Below are 16,329 nucleotides of genomic sequence, written 5' to 3' on the forward strand. Positions count from 1 at the left end.
TGGACATTACGACGAAGTGAAGAGAAGGGAATAGAAGCATTTGAAATGTGGATATGGAGCAGAATAAAACGTGTGAAGTGGACAGACAGAATAAGAAATGAAGCTGTGTTGGAAAGAGTGAGTGAAGAAAGAACAATGCTGAAACTGATCAGGAAGAGGAAAATGAATTGGTTGGGTCACTGGTTGAGAAGGAACTGCCTACTGAAGGATGTACTGAAAGGAATGGTGAACGGAAGAAGAGTTTGGGGCAGAAGAAGATATCAGATGATAGACGACATTAAGATATATGGATCATAAGAGAAAGGCAGAAAATAGGAAAGACTGGAGAAATCGGGGTTGCAGTGAAAGACCTACCCTTGGGCTGAACACTGAATGAATGGCAGTAGTACTCATTCTCTGATTGAGATTCTGGTTGATATGTACATCTATTACATGAAGATATGTGTCAGAGGAAGAACATTGTTTGTATGCATCTGTAGTCTGATTAGTGTAACATGTAGCTAATTGGTGTATGCAATGGAGGGGGAAAGGAACTCACCGCCCTACCTCACTATCTCCTGGCGTAGTTGCCTCATAAGTGGTGCTTTTTTTGTATCACTTGTGAGGTTCAGACCTGTATTCAGACGTTGACTAAACAACAGTCATTTTCCCTTCTCTAATATTTCACTGTCAGAGCAACAAAATCTACATCGACATAAGGCATAATCCTCCTATCCCTCCTTCAATATATTTCCTGTGCTTGATGTTGCGACACGTTCGAATTATAATAATGCTATCTTTATTATAGAGTGACCTACCACCTAGTACCGACCTTGTAATAAAATGAAGCCGACACAATATAAAATTTAACTTGCTGTGAAACATATGAGGGGTTCACAACCAGAGTGAACCAAGTCCATCTGGAATAGTTCTGAGATATTGAGTTTTAAAGTTCCTGGCTCACGCTTAGCAGCCTTCACTTTCCATAGGAAATGCTGCCCTCTGTGGAGTAACAAATGACATATGGACTTTGTTATGGCAATGAATAAATCTAAGTTTTCTTCATCCGAGATTGTATTAATCCACAAACTGATCACTGGTGGACTTGGTCCACTCTGGTTGTGAGCCACTCATATAACATATCGAAAAGGCTGTTTTGACAGTTTGCAGTGCAAATGTTAAATATTGTGCATTGTCGATTTTAAACTCATTTTAAGAACAGTATTCACCTGTTCGTTTGAGTTCTGACTTTATTGTGAAACGTTCTTTTAATGTTTTGTGCATTTGACAGTTTATATTTCAGTAATAATAATAATAATAATAATAATAATAATAATAATAATACACAACATTTAAAATACCAATAATGTAAATTGTAAACAATCTTAATAATAATCCCCTTCCTTGACTGCCTGAATCACAACATATTTCCCCTTCATTTTGCTGTGATAGTCTGTTATATCTTTGAAAACGTGAATTTTATTTTAGTGCATTAAAAATTCTCTTATACTCTGTAATCTTGCACCTGACTAGCGCAGCGAATTCTTAAAGAATATAGTCATGCATTTTACTAGTCAAATTTCGGTTTTCTTTTGTTTGACATGGCTCGGTATGGCCCAGTGACTAATGGCGAGTGTTGTCAGAGCTGCTGTACTGTCTGAATTATCTACATGTTCCTAACATGGAAAGTAAAGGAATTTGGCCGGAACTTCAGAAAAAAAAAAGAATGTGTGAAAAACACATAACTGCAAAATGTATAAAAAAAAAGTTTTACTGTATTACTGTTTTAGAACCCAAACACGATTCTTCTTTTTGTCTGTATTACTCCTTACTCTTTTAACAAACTGTTGGTCAGTCAAGTAGGCTTAAGGATTTGTAACAACCTCAAGGAGAAGGAAATTTTTCTCTTCATTTCTCTCTCTCTTTTATTTATTACCTGAAAACAAAGGTAGGACCAACCTTCGAAACGTGATGGAAATTAGTTCTTCACCAGCAATGAAAAATTCCAAACCACATCTCTTTTCTTAAGATATCGTTCTTTCAATTTGACGCACTTTATACACAGGGCTAAACAAAACTAGTTGTTTTGAAACTGTGTGGAGCAAAGGAGACAATCCTCGCAAAATAAATATTTGTCCACTGCGTATTAATTATGCACACATTTCATCACTGCCCTTAGAGAAAGGTGACATGTATTAAAACTGATAGTTGGTAACTTTACTGTACCTCAATAACAAGAGGCTCATAAAAGAAAACTCGTCAGAATGCAAAAAATGTGAATTCTTCTTCTTCTTGTCCCTATCTCTGGCTAGGCTGTGGAGCTCATACAATGTTTTCCTCCAGCTTGCCGCCACCTGCTTCATCACCTCCTCCCAATGTGAATTCTTGCAATCAATAATAATTACTTCAAGTAAGAAGTATTGAATATACTTTATACTCTTTTCATTATTCGTTTGTTCTACACAACTCCTCCTTTTAATAACAGTTGCATCACAATAATGAAAACATATTAATTACAAAAACAAGCTCACAAGCCATTTGCTGTATACAAAAATTTTAATTTCACGTTTAATACTTCAATTCATTACACAATTCAATTACATATTGAGAGAGCTCTCATTTTAAATAAAACAATAATCTAGTCAGGATTCAAAATCCTCTCCTCCTAGTATACTGTATGACATGCCCTGAGAATTTGCCTTTTAAATGCAATCCATCGAATTGGGACACCACACTATTTACAGAACTTATGGCACTATACAGCACTGCTGGCCACATACCTTAGCAGAGATAAACAATTACCCAACCAATACAGAGATATCGTGTGATTAGCACAATTATCCTCCCAGGCCTTACAGCTAGTTTACAGAACCAAGTATTTGCTACCTAGCATAGCTGCCCAAATTTATCACGATGTTGGGTGAGCACTGGTTCCATACATTTGTCAAAATTTCATGAGAAAATTTTTTCTTCCATAAAGACCTGAACCAGCACATATTCCGTAACGCGAGTTCAGACAATATGATGCCTTAGACCACTAGGATTGTCAACTCTCCCGTATTTTCCCCTAATTTTTAACATACTTCCGGCTCCCGAATTTTTCTTCTCTTCGAGTATTTTCCTCCCTTATTTTTGCATAAGATAAAAATCATTATTTTAAATATATAATTTTGCCCTGAATGATGATTGTTTATATGATGAATTTTGTTGTTCAAGAGATGCATTAAAATGTGCAATCTTTGTAGAAGGTTATACTTGCATGAAATGAGTTTTAATGCCCGCCTGTTTCAAATCAAACATTGTTAATATTATAAATTTGGAAAACACTGGCTAGTTTTGTTCTAAGCATTTTTAGTAGGTTATTTTACGACGCTTTATCAACATCTTAAGTTATTTAGCGTCTGAATGAGATGAAGGTGATAATGCCGGTGAAATGAGTCTGGGGTCCAGCACCGACGAGTAGCTTAATATCAAAGGCGGACATCTGACCTTCAGATGAAATTTAGATAATGTGGATTCTTATACATTTTTTCATGCTTTTTTCAGTTATGGTGAAACTATATACAAACTCTAACACTACATTCATAAAAATAAATTGTTTTAAAATACTACAAAGAACACTGTGAAACAAAAAAGTGCCTCCAGATCAAAACTATGGAGACGACAGATGTCCGTCTTTGATATTAAACTACTCAGTTATCCAGCATTTGCTCATATTTGAGGGAAAACCCCGGAAAAAACCTCAACCAAGTAACTTACCCTGACAGGGAATTAAACCCGGGCCACCTGGTTTGCGGCCAGATGTGCTAACCGTTACTCCACAGGTATGGACTGTTCTAAGCATACCAAGTAGTAATGCTCATACAAAGAGGATGTTCTATCTCGTGAACAACAATAATTGTACAGATGTTCGAAACAGGAGCACGACACATCTATTGAAATCAGAGCAGCAAACTGCAATTGACTTCAAGTATTACGCGAAACAAAATCTGTCACAAAATACCTTAATACCTTAAGTGTACAATAAAGCTATTTTTTAATAACTGAACGGAATAATTTGCCAATTTTCTATGTGAAATTTTGTTGATTCCTTAGTCTCCCGTATTTCCTTCAAAAAAAGTTGACAACTTTATAGACCACAATGTTGCAGTGCAGGTTATATTTCATATATTTACAGGAATTAAAACTAATTCCAAATTAAAATATCAAAAGGCATGGTACAACGAACTTCTTTTAGCATTTATAACAGTGTTAGTATATTGTAAATTAAGTTAAAAGTCCCTCTCCAGTGATCAAGTAGTGATAAGTTGATGACCTTTGTTTATGCATACCAATCATCATGTTCACGATATCAGTGTTACGGGATTGATGTTTGGAGCAAGAGGAACGATACCCAACTTCTCTTCTCAATTCTGTAAGACCCTAGGACTGCACAAATCTTTTCTGAATGAACTGGCCCTTCTCATAATTAGAGAGTCAGTCAAACTTTTACGGAACCATGTATATGGACTCTAATTCAGTGTATGGAAAAAATTGACGCACCATTATCATTTTTCTTTTTCCTTCTTAGCTTTCATTGATTCTTTACTTGAATTTTTTTTTTCCTTCTGTAAACTGCCATTGTTTGTTTTGTATTTGTTTGCCTTTTTTCTTACTCTTTTAGCTCTCATCATCTATTTGTTCTTGTATTGTTTTGTATGCTTTGTCTAATGGCAGCCTCTAATTTGAGGAAGCTCTGATAAATAAATAAAATAAAATAAATAGGACAACGATACAATTACAGTCTGTTGTAATATCTAACATCTTACCATTTTTTCACAAGAGAGAACGTTCACCAGTCTCAGCTGTAACTCAACACGAATTTTAATCTACATTACATTTCCAACTTAACTCAACAGCAAGAATATCACAAATTCAAGCCAAAGATTTTAAGATAAAATTTCCCTTATAATTCATATGCATTAATTATTTATTTATTTAACCTGGTAGAGATAAGGCCATCATGCCTTCTCTTCCCCCTCTATCACATGTATTTTATGTATTCCAAAAATTTAGATATTCAACAAAATTTATAGACAGCACGTATAAGTAGTATTTTATATTTATAATGGCGGGTACTTGTCTTTTGTGTTACTTACCCCAAAGTTCTCCTTTAGCAGAAGTGTATTTCAGACCTGGCAGCACCAGGGTACTATTTTTCGAGGCCGGACGGCAGCAGGGCACTTTTATGATTTTCACATTATCGTCTAGTTTCGTATTTATAAGAAGTCATGTTTTATTCATACTTAATTTATTTCATAATGAGGTCTACTCCGCAGACCTAACAATCTCTACATCTAGATTCGAACCCATGTATCTTCATCTGATATTCCATAACTATTCCTGCAGAAATGGTAATGATGATAATGGTGGTGGTGGTGGTGGTGGTGGTGGTGGTGGTAGTGGTGGTGGTGGTGGTGGTGGTGGTGGTGGTGGTGATGATGATGATGATGATGATGATGATGATGATGAGGAGGAGGACGACGACGAGGAAGACAATTACTATCGATAATATTGAAATCCCAGAGCCAGGGCACTCTTTCGTTTAAAAATACAACACTATACTTTAGAATGAACCTGTTGTATTTGTAGGCTCTTTGCCGCAGAGCCTTGCCCTTGGTGCACCATGGATGGTGATCTACAACACACCAATGTGATGTTTATGATGATTAATAGAACAGTAGTGGAATTGCAGTAGGGGAAATAGTAGCACCCCGCAAAAACCTACCATATTGCTAGGTTAAATAAATAAATAAATAAATAAATAAATAAATAAATAAATATTATTATTATTATTATTATTATTATTATTGTTTGTTGCTTGTTCTCAATTTTATTTATGTATGTTTTTATTTATTTAAGATATTATTTATTTTGTTTTTGCACCTTTGTATCTTCTGTTTGTGTATTGTGCTGAACTATAATTGGCCTCTGGCTGTTGTTCAGCACACAAATAAATAAATAAATAAATAAAATAAATAAATTATTATTATTATTATTATTATTATTATTATCTCATAATGCCTGCTGTTGAAAATCAAGGTCAAATTGACTTAATTTATTTTGATTTTAGCAAAGCATTTGATGTTGTTTCTCACAAAATTTTATTAAATAAATTAAGTAATTTTGGTCTCTCCACTAGCTACGTTAATTGATTTGAAAATTATTTAACAGATAGACAATCTTGTGTTCGACTAGGTAATTCTCTCTCGGTTCCATTTAATAGTTTATGTGGAGTTCCTCAAGGGTCTACATTGGGACCTCTCCTATTTTTATTATTTATAAATGATATAAGTAAAAGAATAAGTTCTAGCTGCCTTTTATTTGCGGATGATCTCAAAATCTTTCGTAAAATTAATAGTTCGGTTGATTGTCAAATTTTTCAAAATGACATTAATTCAATTTCACAATGGTCTGTTGAAAATGGAATGCAAATTAATCAATCCAAAACTTTTGTTATTTCCTTCTCACAGAAAACTACTTCCCTAAAATTTAACTATTCTCTTAGTAATGTCGTAATTACTAAGACAGATTGTATTAGAGATCTTGGTGTCTTACTTGATTCAAAATTATATTTCCATGATCATGTGCAATATATTTATACCCATTCATTAAGAATGCTTGGTCTAATTAGATCTATAACTTACTCTTTTTCTACTCCTATGTGTTTATTAATTTTATACTATACATTGGTTAGATCCAAGCTTAAATATGCATCTGTTGTATGGAACTCCATTACTTGCACTGACTCGGCTAAATTGGAGAATATTCAAAGAAAATTTATTTCCTTGTGTTCTTATAGTTTTTCCAAATTCCGATTATAACTATGAGATTAATTGCAAATATTTCAATTGCGGTAGTTTGTTTACCAGACGTCAGGATCTTGATTATTTATTTTTTTGTAAAGTCATTAAGGGTGATATTGATTGTGAATCATTCATAAGCAATATCAGTCTTCGTATTCCTGCTAAGGGTTTAAGATTTCATAAAATGTTTTATAATAGGAATTCTAAATCTTTCTCTCCTGTCTGCAGATGTATTAAATATGCTAATTTGCATGGATTGAACTTGGATCCATTTAATGTGTAGTATATCTTTTGAGTTTTTATGTCAGTTTTATTATTTATGCCATTTGTTAAGATATGTATCATACTATTTTTGTCAATTGGATATCTTTACAATATTATTTATATTATTCCAATCTTCATTTATATGATTTCATTAATTTATTTGTCATTCATTTTATTTAATTGCCATTATTTTAATTATCTCACTGAACTAATTTTAATAATTATTTGTGCTATTTATTTTGTTGCATTTGGTCAATTGATTAATGTAGACTATTATATTGATTGTATTTCATCTCACTGCCATTTTATATCATTCATTCTCATTATCATTTGTTGTTTTGTTTTGTATCTTGTGCTAAACTGTAATTGGCCTTGTGCTGTTGTTTTGCACGTTAATATTCTAAATAAATAAATAAATAAATAAATAAATAAATAATAATAATAATAATAATTATTATTATTATTATTATTATACTGTTTTTGTCCATCATAAATTCCATTTGCACCCACAGGGATTCGAACATGGGTTACCAGCTTGGACTAAGGCATCTTGTCTGGAGACACGTTACTGAATGCATGATGGTTCAAATCCTCATGGAGAATGAATTTTTTTCATGAAATTTCGGCCAATGTATGGGACTGGTGCCCACCCAGCATCATGATAAATTTGGGAAACTATGATAAGTAGCGAAATCTGGTTTCGAAAACAAACTGTAACAGCTGGAGGGATCATTATAATACTCCGTTTTGGTTGGATGATCGTTTACCTCTGTTGAGGGCATGTGGACGTGAAGCCTTGGCCCCTCAGGGGCTGTTCGCAGCATGGACGGATCTATTTGCTTAAGATGCACACCTTTCATTATCAAGTTCACACCCTCCTATGAGGCAGTGTCAATGCTTCAAGCATAAATTCATTCCTTGCAAAAGTGTACTCGCATGGCGTTATCATCTTCCATGAAAGTTAATAAACATTCTTCATATGCAATTCACCTCAAGGAATGATTTTGGTGGAAATGTGCAGCACTTAAAGAATGACATTTACTCCCTAGTCACCATTAACTAATTCGCTCATGATGGCGAGTAGTTTCGAGAGTGAGTACAATGTTGCCTGGATTGCTAAATGGTCCAACTCTTCTTTGCACATCTACCGCACGAACAGAAAAATGATATTTATGGCCTTCCATGAACTGTGAAACAAAAGAGAACATTATTTACCTCCAGGTACAACAAAGACATAAATAATTCTTTTAAACAATCAATATACAGGTCTTCTCACCTTACTACACGGAAAAGTGAACCTCTACAGACAAATTTTAATTTATCTTTAACATTCCCTCTTACCTCCCTTCATACTCTGAAGTTCAGAAACACTAATTATCTATGAGCGTGCATGTGTGTGCGTGCATACATGTAGCAACACTGCAAAATAATTTACTGTTGTGAGCCAACGAGATGATCTGTGGCCAGATTGTGGAACAGTGTCCTTGAGCGGGGAAACACAATCGCAGAAGATATTGCCACTGTTCCATCTGAAAACTTTACTTCCGAATTCTCTGTATGAAATGATAAAGGCTTTAATTCTTCTCCAAGCACTCATTAGGCATGTACGTTACACTGTGTAGTATAAAAATACGTAATTGTTGAATTACAGAAATAAATCAGACTATTCCTATTAGCGAATGTTTTCTTAGAGGCTGTTAATAATAATAATAATAATAATAATAATAATCCATGGCGCTACAGCCCGTGAAGGGCCTAGACCAACCAGCCGGCTGCTGGCCTCATGCCCACATGTCGGAGCAGAGGTGGACGATCATCCAACCAGAATGGAGGTATCGTATGGTTAGCACGATGATCCCCCCAGCTGTTATAGCTGGCATTCGCAACCGGATTTCGCTACCTATCATAACTCCCCAAGTGCATCATGATGCTGGGTGGGCACCGGTCCCATACACTGGCCGAAATTTCATGAGAAAATTTCTTCTTCCATGAGGACTCGAACCAGCGCGCATTCCGTAACGCGAGTCCTAGGCAGGATGCCTTAGACCGCGACGCCACGGACCTTAGAGGCTGTTAGGATCAACTCGAAAACTCCCTACAGTATTTGCATATTTACTACAGTGTTCTGTTTGTGCAGGCTGGGCAGTATGCACAATAGTGATGCAAAGCACAATGTGACCATTTTTTTCACACGTATGTTCAATTAGTCAAGAAGGTGCTAAGAAAACCGAGAAGATAATTATACAATGGCAACCTAAAGAGGAAATCAGCTCCTACTTTCAATATGACAACTCATAGTTACAGTGTTGAAGGATATGTATTGTGTAAAATGAAATAATTACATAGAGACAGGACATTCAGGCAGTAAAAATCCTTAAGCTAGTCAGAAAAAAAGAAACTTTAAAAAGCTGAATTAAACACCTATTCTATTGCATTATTTCCATACATCGTCTAAAATTAAAACGGGGAAAATTTTTGGCATGGTCTGGGGCGACAAATATCTTAAATATGGCCCTGTATGCATGCATACATACATATATGCTTGCATGCACGCACGCACACACACACACACACACAGAGATACACTGGGTGTTCATTTCAAAGTGTGTCATGACGTCACTGTTGATGAGTCAGCGATTTGAAGTGAGTTTCAGCTTTTGTGTCAGAGAAGTTGCCTATTAAGGCGTTCAATCTGAACTTGAGAACATGTACGGTATAACTTGAACGTCGTAGCAACAGATGGCGGTCTGTACGGTCTGTGTGCTACCATAACCTCTTTCGAACTGTGTTTTGTGCGGCCAAGTCGTACGCAGGGTATTTGTTATCATCGGTTGCGTACGGCAACATTCCACAATACAAATCAAATGCTCCGTGTCCATGTTGACCATCGAAGTTAATGTCAACAAATACGTAAGTAATCGTCTTAACCCTCTCCCCATATCCCGACAGTAAGAAAAAACTCACCTCAGTACGTGTTTCGAAACAGTTCACATTCCTGCCACTACCGGTGTTACTGTATGTATTGGTAAGTACTCTTCAGAATGAACGCCGTACTTGCTAGCCAATTTCTCTGGCACATAAGTAATACACCTCTGCAGAAGTGTAGGAAGATTGAATTCTCTAGGCTCATCGACTAGCCACATGACGGCATACACAGAGCCATGACACACTTTGAACTGAACACGCAGTACATACATATGTATAATTATGTAATGAAATGAATGTTTACTTAATTGCAAACATATATCAGACCAAGGACGATTTCTCAGGGCATGCTAGGCTTGCTGCACAAGCTCAATATTTTCGTAGAATGTGTATTTCTCAAAATGGGATTACGTACATTAAAATTTATTTTGATTTTTGGAACATTGTATAGGCGTAATACCTCCGCAAGTTGCATACCGCAAGTATCGCAACGCTTGCTCGTTTCTCGGAGTTACAGGAAAGATGTAGAAATAGCGAGAATATGATGTGCGCACAAGTGCCTTCCTCCTTTGTCCGTCCTAGGCGCACATGCTTCTGTTATGTGTTGTTTGAAGCTCTGGTCCAAGAGCTACACCAACGACTATTTAACGTTACACAGAGCAGTATTGACAGCGGGAATGTGCTGTGATTTGCGAGTGCAATGTAATTGTATGAGCGGAATGCATGTGTTAGCTGCTGCATGTATTATTAATTCTTAAACATTAATTTGAAGTATTGCAATGAGTTCGGAATTGTGTGTTATTGAAACCTTATTATTAAATCCATTTTCCTGAAGAACTATTCAAGAGAAGACAGACATTATAGAGAATATGTGCGCTCGTTCAGTGCAGCTCAATACAACAATATGCATTGGTTGGCAGGGTCGAAAAAAAAAAAAAACTAAATAAACTGTTTTGTTGGCCATGTTTGTTATATTATATCGAACTTCTACATCTGATAAGCGAATATGATCCATGACTCATAATGATTTCATAATTATAAAATAAATTATTTAGGCTATGTGGGTCTGATTATTTTTATTAATTATGAATTATTATATCCTCCCATCTTCCTCTACGAATAAAAGAGCAAGCCTAACTTTTGTGACTAGCATTCGCCCCTGTATCAGACATTGTAATTTCTATAAAAAATACATCTAAAGGCTGGTTCACAATAAACCGGGAACTAGAACGAGAACGAGAACGGAAATATTGTTAAAATAAATGTTTTTAATAGCATTCACAATTAACTATTTAAATGTTGTTAATTGTGAATGCTCACATTTAAATACATTTATTTTAACATTCTTTCCATTCTCGTTCTTGTTGTAGTTTCCGTTCCCGGTTTATTGTGAACCAGCCTTAACTCTGGCTAAAGTCAGTTATTTATCAGAAATTGTTAATGTTTGTCTTATAACTTTTTTATTTTAACTTTTGTCAAGGAAAATTTTAAAGAAAGGTAAGCTACACTTAATAACCTGTTAAATTTTTAACTAAGTTAATTTTAAATGAGATCGAAAACTAAAACTTTGTATACTATATCTCATTCCTTCATTAGCATATTGTAGATTGAAGAACGTATGATACCTGATAAGTGATAAGACATCTAGGGCTACTTCAATAACTTAAAAAAAAAAAAATAAATAAAATAGGAAATTTAAAAAAAAGGACAACATCTTGTTTCCTGTGCCTAAACTATTCAATATGTATCGGAATTATCAGAATAAAATATTAATGACATGACTTAAAGCAATGGTAGAGTGAGACGACAATGATAACGATGACTTTAAAGTTTGCTCAACCATTTTTAAGCCACGTGGCAGCACCATTGCTTTCTTTTCTCTCTATCACTTTCTATACCTTATTCACCACCCTAAATTCACACTCTCAAATAAAAGAAAATCCCCAACAGGTATCTTTATTTAATATGTGACTGTAATGGGTTTTACTCCTAACTAATACTATGCAAGAGTAAAACAAACTAGCGGAAGCTATTGTTACTTGAGTGGCAGAAAGATGAAAGGGAGATGACCTCCTGTTCTACTCCTTACCAGATCTCTCTAGTTCTTGGGCAGACAGTACATTAGTACACGTGATTATTGTATTAAAGTGTAAATATGCTATACCATATCCCCACTGTCAAGACGAGTGTATGCGTCACAAAACAATTTTTTTACCTTCAAAATTAGTATGGTTCAGAATACCTTACTTATGCATGGAAATTTTCTTTGCACTCCAATTGTTCACAGAGACAAAGTAGCGGGGGTTTGAAGTAAACTATTACTTAATCAATTAAAATAGTAACCTAACCTAATTTACCTGAGTCAAAGTGCAGGCCATCGGTAATGGCAGTGCCTTTACATCTCCAACTTTCCTCCACAAAGTAGTACTTGGTTGTGCAGATCCTTCTTTGTACGCATACAGCTGATAACTAGCAATGTCCTCATATTCTGAAGTCAGTTGCATGTTCCATGATAAGATAATGCCTGTAAAAATCGTAATAAACAATAATTAACCAAAGTGATAGGTCGTTGGTTTACAAGCAAAACATAGTAAGTCAAAAATATTACTTCTGAGAAAAAGGTGTATATAATATTCATAATGTATGTGTATAAACTCATAATTATTCCAATTATTGGAAAATGAAATACACATAAAAAGAAACAATTTACTAAAAATTATATTTTGAGGATTCAGTTTTGTTTCATTTATTGTAATTCACAATAGTATTACTACAAGTGACAGAACTGCAGTACAATATGACATACTGTATGTCCAATGATTTTTTTAAACTGTAGTAACAGATGATCCAAGTTCAAGGTGCCAGATGTCTCTAATAAGTATTTTCGGAATTACTCTAGTAGTAGACAAAACCAAAGGGTGAATGTTAATTCTTTTGACTTCTCACATGCCCTTAATTGCAGTCACAAGGTCCAAATACGAGGCGCATCCAGAAAGTAAGTTTCCCTATTTTTTAAAAAAAAAGAACACACATTTTCAGGAAAACATTTATTGGCAACAGGTACAGCAATGTTTCAGCTATTTTTCAACATAGCCACCATCAGAATTGAGACACTTGTCATATCGTGGAATCAACTTTTGTATCCCTCTGTCGTAGAACTCTGCCGCCTGTGACCAGTGGAACCAGTGTGTGACAGATGTCTTCAGCTCTTCGTCATTGCCAAAACGCTCACCGGAGGACAGGAATTTCTTGAGGTGCAAGAAAACGTGAAAATCGCTGGGAGCAAGATCAGGACTGTAGGTGGATGATCAAACAACTCCCAGCCAAATTCCGTCAAAACAGCTGCTGTGCGCCGAGCCATATGTGGACGAGCATTGTCATGGAGGAGCACAACTCCTGCAGTAAGCATTCCACGTCTCTTGTTTTGAATGGCACCTCGAAATTTTCGCAGTGTTTCACAGTAATGGTCAGCGTTCATTGTTTCACCTCTTGGAAGGAAGTCAATGAGCAGAATGCCCTTCCTGTCCCAGGACACCGTGCACATCACTTTCCGTACCGACAGCGTCTGTTTGAATTTCGTCCTGACCGGAGATCCACTATGCCGCCAATGCATTGACTGCTGCTTGGTTTCCGGGATGAAGTGCGAAATCCAAGTATCATCAACCATGACGATCCTGTCGAGGAACTCGTCGCCGTCATCGTGATACCGTTGCAGAAATGTCAGTGCTGCTCCTAAACGTTGCATTTTGTGTACTGGTGTCAGGTTTTTCGGCACCCACCTGGAACACACTTTTTTGAACAGCAGGTGCTTAGTGACAATCTCATGCAACAAGGATCGCGATATCTGCGGAAAATGGCTGCTCAGATCCGTAATCGTGAAGCGACGGTTCTCCATGATGCACTGCCGCACCAGCTCAACACGATCATCATTGATGAGGGACGGTCGAATATTGCGCTCTTCATCATGGACACTTTGACGACCTTCGGAAAACTGCCTACACCAGTGACGCACCATCTGCTTACTAATGATGTTCGGCCCATAGACCTGACAGAGCTGCCGATGAATTTCAATTGCCACAATGCTTTGTGCATTAAAGAACTTTATCACCGACCGAACCTCGCAGGTGGCAGGAGAAGGAATAAGAGCTTCCATTTCGGACCACTGCTGCCACACTACTGGCACCAGGCGGGACCTGATTGATACGTCATAGATCTGTTATGCATGTGCAATTGACACGAATAATTACATTTACTTTAAAGGGGGAAAAATCGGGAAACTTACTTTCTGGATGCGCCTCGTATTTGTTGTTTATTTCTGTTAAAGGGCTGAAGGTTGCTGTTTATCAATAATGTAATGCCTATGATGTAAACCTCTTTGTTTACTTCACTGAACAACAAAATACTTGGATAATTTTGCTATCAGTTCTTATTTCTCTATCTAAGTACATTCTTAAATGGTTGTTCTGAAGGACTGCTGTCGGTTTATATCTGTAGTATGGTGTATCAGGTTTCTGTAATGTGATGTAGTTGGCTGTCTCTTTTATGTACAATTTTAGTCATATTCATTACAATGCTGGTGTAGTCCACATTATGAAGCTCTGTCCAGCCTCCCATTATACTTTAGTTCTAAAGACTTTCTCTCAGCAGCACTTCTGCAACATCTATCGTCCAAGTCAGGGGCAGGACACTACCACGTTGCAGAAAACATTACTGAGGCAGCACCTGTGAACATCTACAACTCAGGTTAAAACAGAGAGCGTGCAAGAAACTTCTAAACACACACATTTTTCAGCTGAAATTGTTTATAGATGAAAAATGAACTTACCCTTTTGTTGTTTGTTGGTAGATTTAGATATTTTGAGTTCTGGTTTGGGTGGTAGACATTTCCAGTTAATGTTAGTGGGTTCATACACTGGAGGGTTTGGAAGTGGTGCTGGATGTTGCTGAAAAAGAAAATGCTTTAATGTACATCTTTCTAGATAAGTGATCTTCTAGTAATGACACTTAAAAATAGTAATAACGATTTAAAATAAATAAATAGGTAAGTAAATAAGTATATAAATAAGTAAGCAAATACAGTATGTAAATAAATAAGTGAATAAATAAATAAAATATTTATTTCATAAGAAACTGTTGATAGGAGTATGTATTGGAAAATTGAGAATAAACAATTACTTTTTTACACTTGTACTTTTAACATAAAACGTTTATGCACTCAACATTTGGGAAATCTGGTCACACTTTCTGTTACTACAGTGACATCATTATTATATTGGTAGACCTTGGATAACTGATATTATGATGTGCTTAAAACTATGTAGTTTTGAATCCAATCAGCCATGATAAAACACAAAGGGGAAACAATGGAATGTGACATCATAATAAATTCATTATTATTCGTAGACAAATGGGGATTATTAATAAATGAGGGGAGTATAAAGACAGAAATAGTCAATTTAACATAATCTAATAATTATTTAATACCGGTACTTAACTGTGGTATTAATTTCCAAATGAATCCAATTCTGTAATAACATAGATATTATTATTATTATTATTATTCATTACAATTTCGAACAATTCATTTGGCATCTTATTGATGTGTGATCGTTTTGACTATCAAAATATTGCACTGTTATCTCCAGATTGGGCCTTATATAATGAGAAAGCAATTATGCAATAATTAACAAAAAGGCTCCACCTTTTTAAAATGAAATGCGGAGAGTATAAAGATACAAATGAAAAGAAATAACCTAATTTTATTTCAAATCTCAAACATCCTTTCAATCCCAATCATGCTCACAATAGCAATCTCGAACAGCATAAACGTTTCACGCTATTATTGGGATTAGATGAATCCCCTGTCATTTGTTTGTAGTATAAAAGATTCAGCATTCATTAACAATCATGGCTTGTTATATTCATAAACTTCAAATTTATTTCATTCTTCCAACCAAGTCTACCTCAACTTCTACTTGATAAAAATAATATTACAGTACCGATACACGCAATTTTTCATTCTTACTTGATTTCCCTGAACTGGATTGACATTGGCTATTGTAGGAGTAGTCATACGACCCACAGTTGTAGAAAGACTAGGTGATACTCTGATAGGCTGTCCGGAACTTTTGGGACTTATTACTTGCTTGAGTTGACCAGCCTGTACTGGAGGAGCAGGCCGCAAAATGGCAGCAGTATTAACAGATGAAGTTCCTTTAAAAAGAAATTATATTACTCTATCTTCAAAGAATTTGATTTAATAAATTCCTCATGAATTCAAAATAACAATATGAAATTCCTCTAAAACACTGTGACA

General features: G+C 35.6%; 1 protein-coding gene across 10 annotated transcripts in view; it reads right to left on the minus strand.

Moving 5' to 3' along the window:
• Positions 1-1,236: 1,236 nt before the first annotated feature.
• Positions 1,237-16,329, minus strand: part of LOC138713364 (trichohyalin-like) — a 112,564-nt gene continuing 97,471 nt past the window's right edge. For all 10 annotated transcript variants that reach the window (XM_069845407.1, XM_069845403.1, XM_069845406.1 and 7 more), the window contains 4 exons: positions 16,039-16,226; positions 14,839-14,956; positions 12,371-12,537; positions 1,237-8,275 (listed from right to left, as the gene is read on the minus strand). In XM_069845407.1, the coding sequence (XP_069701508.1) occupies positions 8,144-8,275; positions 12,371-12,537; positions 14,839-14,956; positions 16,039-16,226 (605 nt within the window). In that variant the 3' untranslated portion in view covers positions 1,237-8,143. The remainder of the gene's footprint in view (positions 8,276-12,370; positions 12,538-14,838; positions 14,957-16,038; positions 16,227-16,329) is intronic.

The sequence above is a fragment of the Periplaneta americana genome, chromosome 14, assembly GCF_040183065.1.
Source record: "Periplaneta americana isolate PAMFEO1 chromosome 14, P.americana_PAMFEO1_priV1, whole genome shotgun sequence".
In the NCBI taxonomy this organism is placed as follows: domain Eukaryota; kingdom Metazoa; phylum Arthropoda; class Insecta; order Blattodea; family Blattidae; genus Periplaneta; species Periplaneta americana.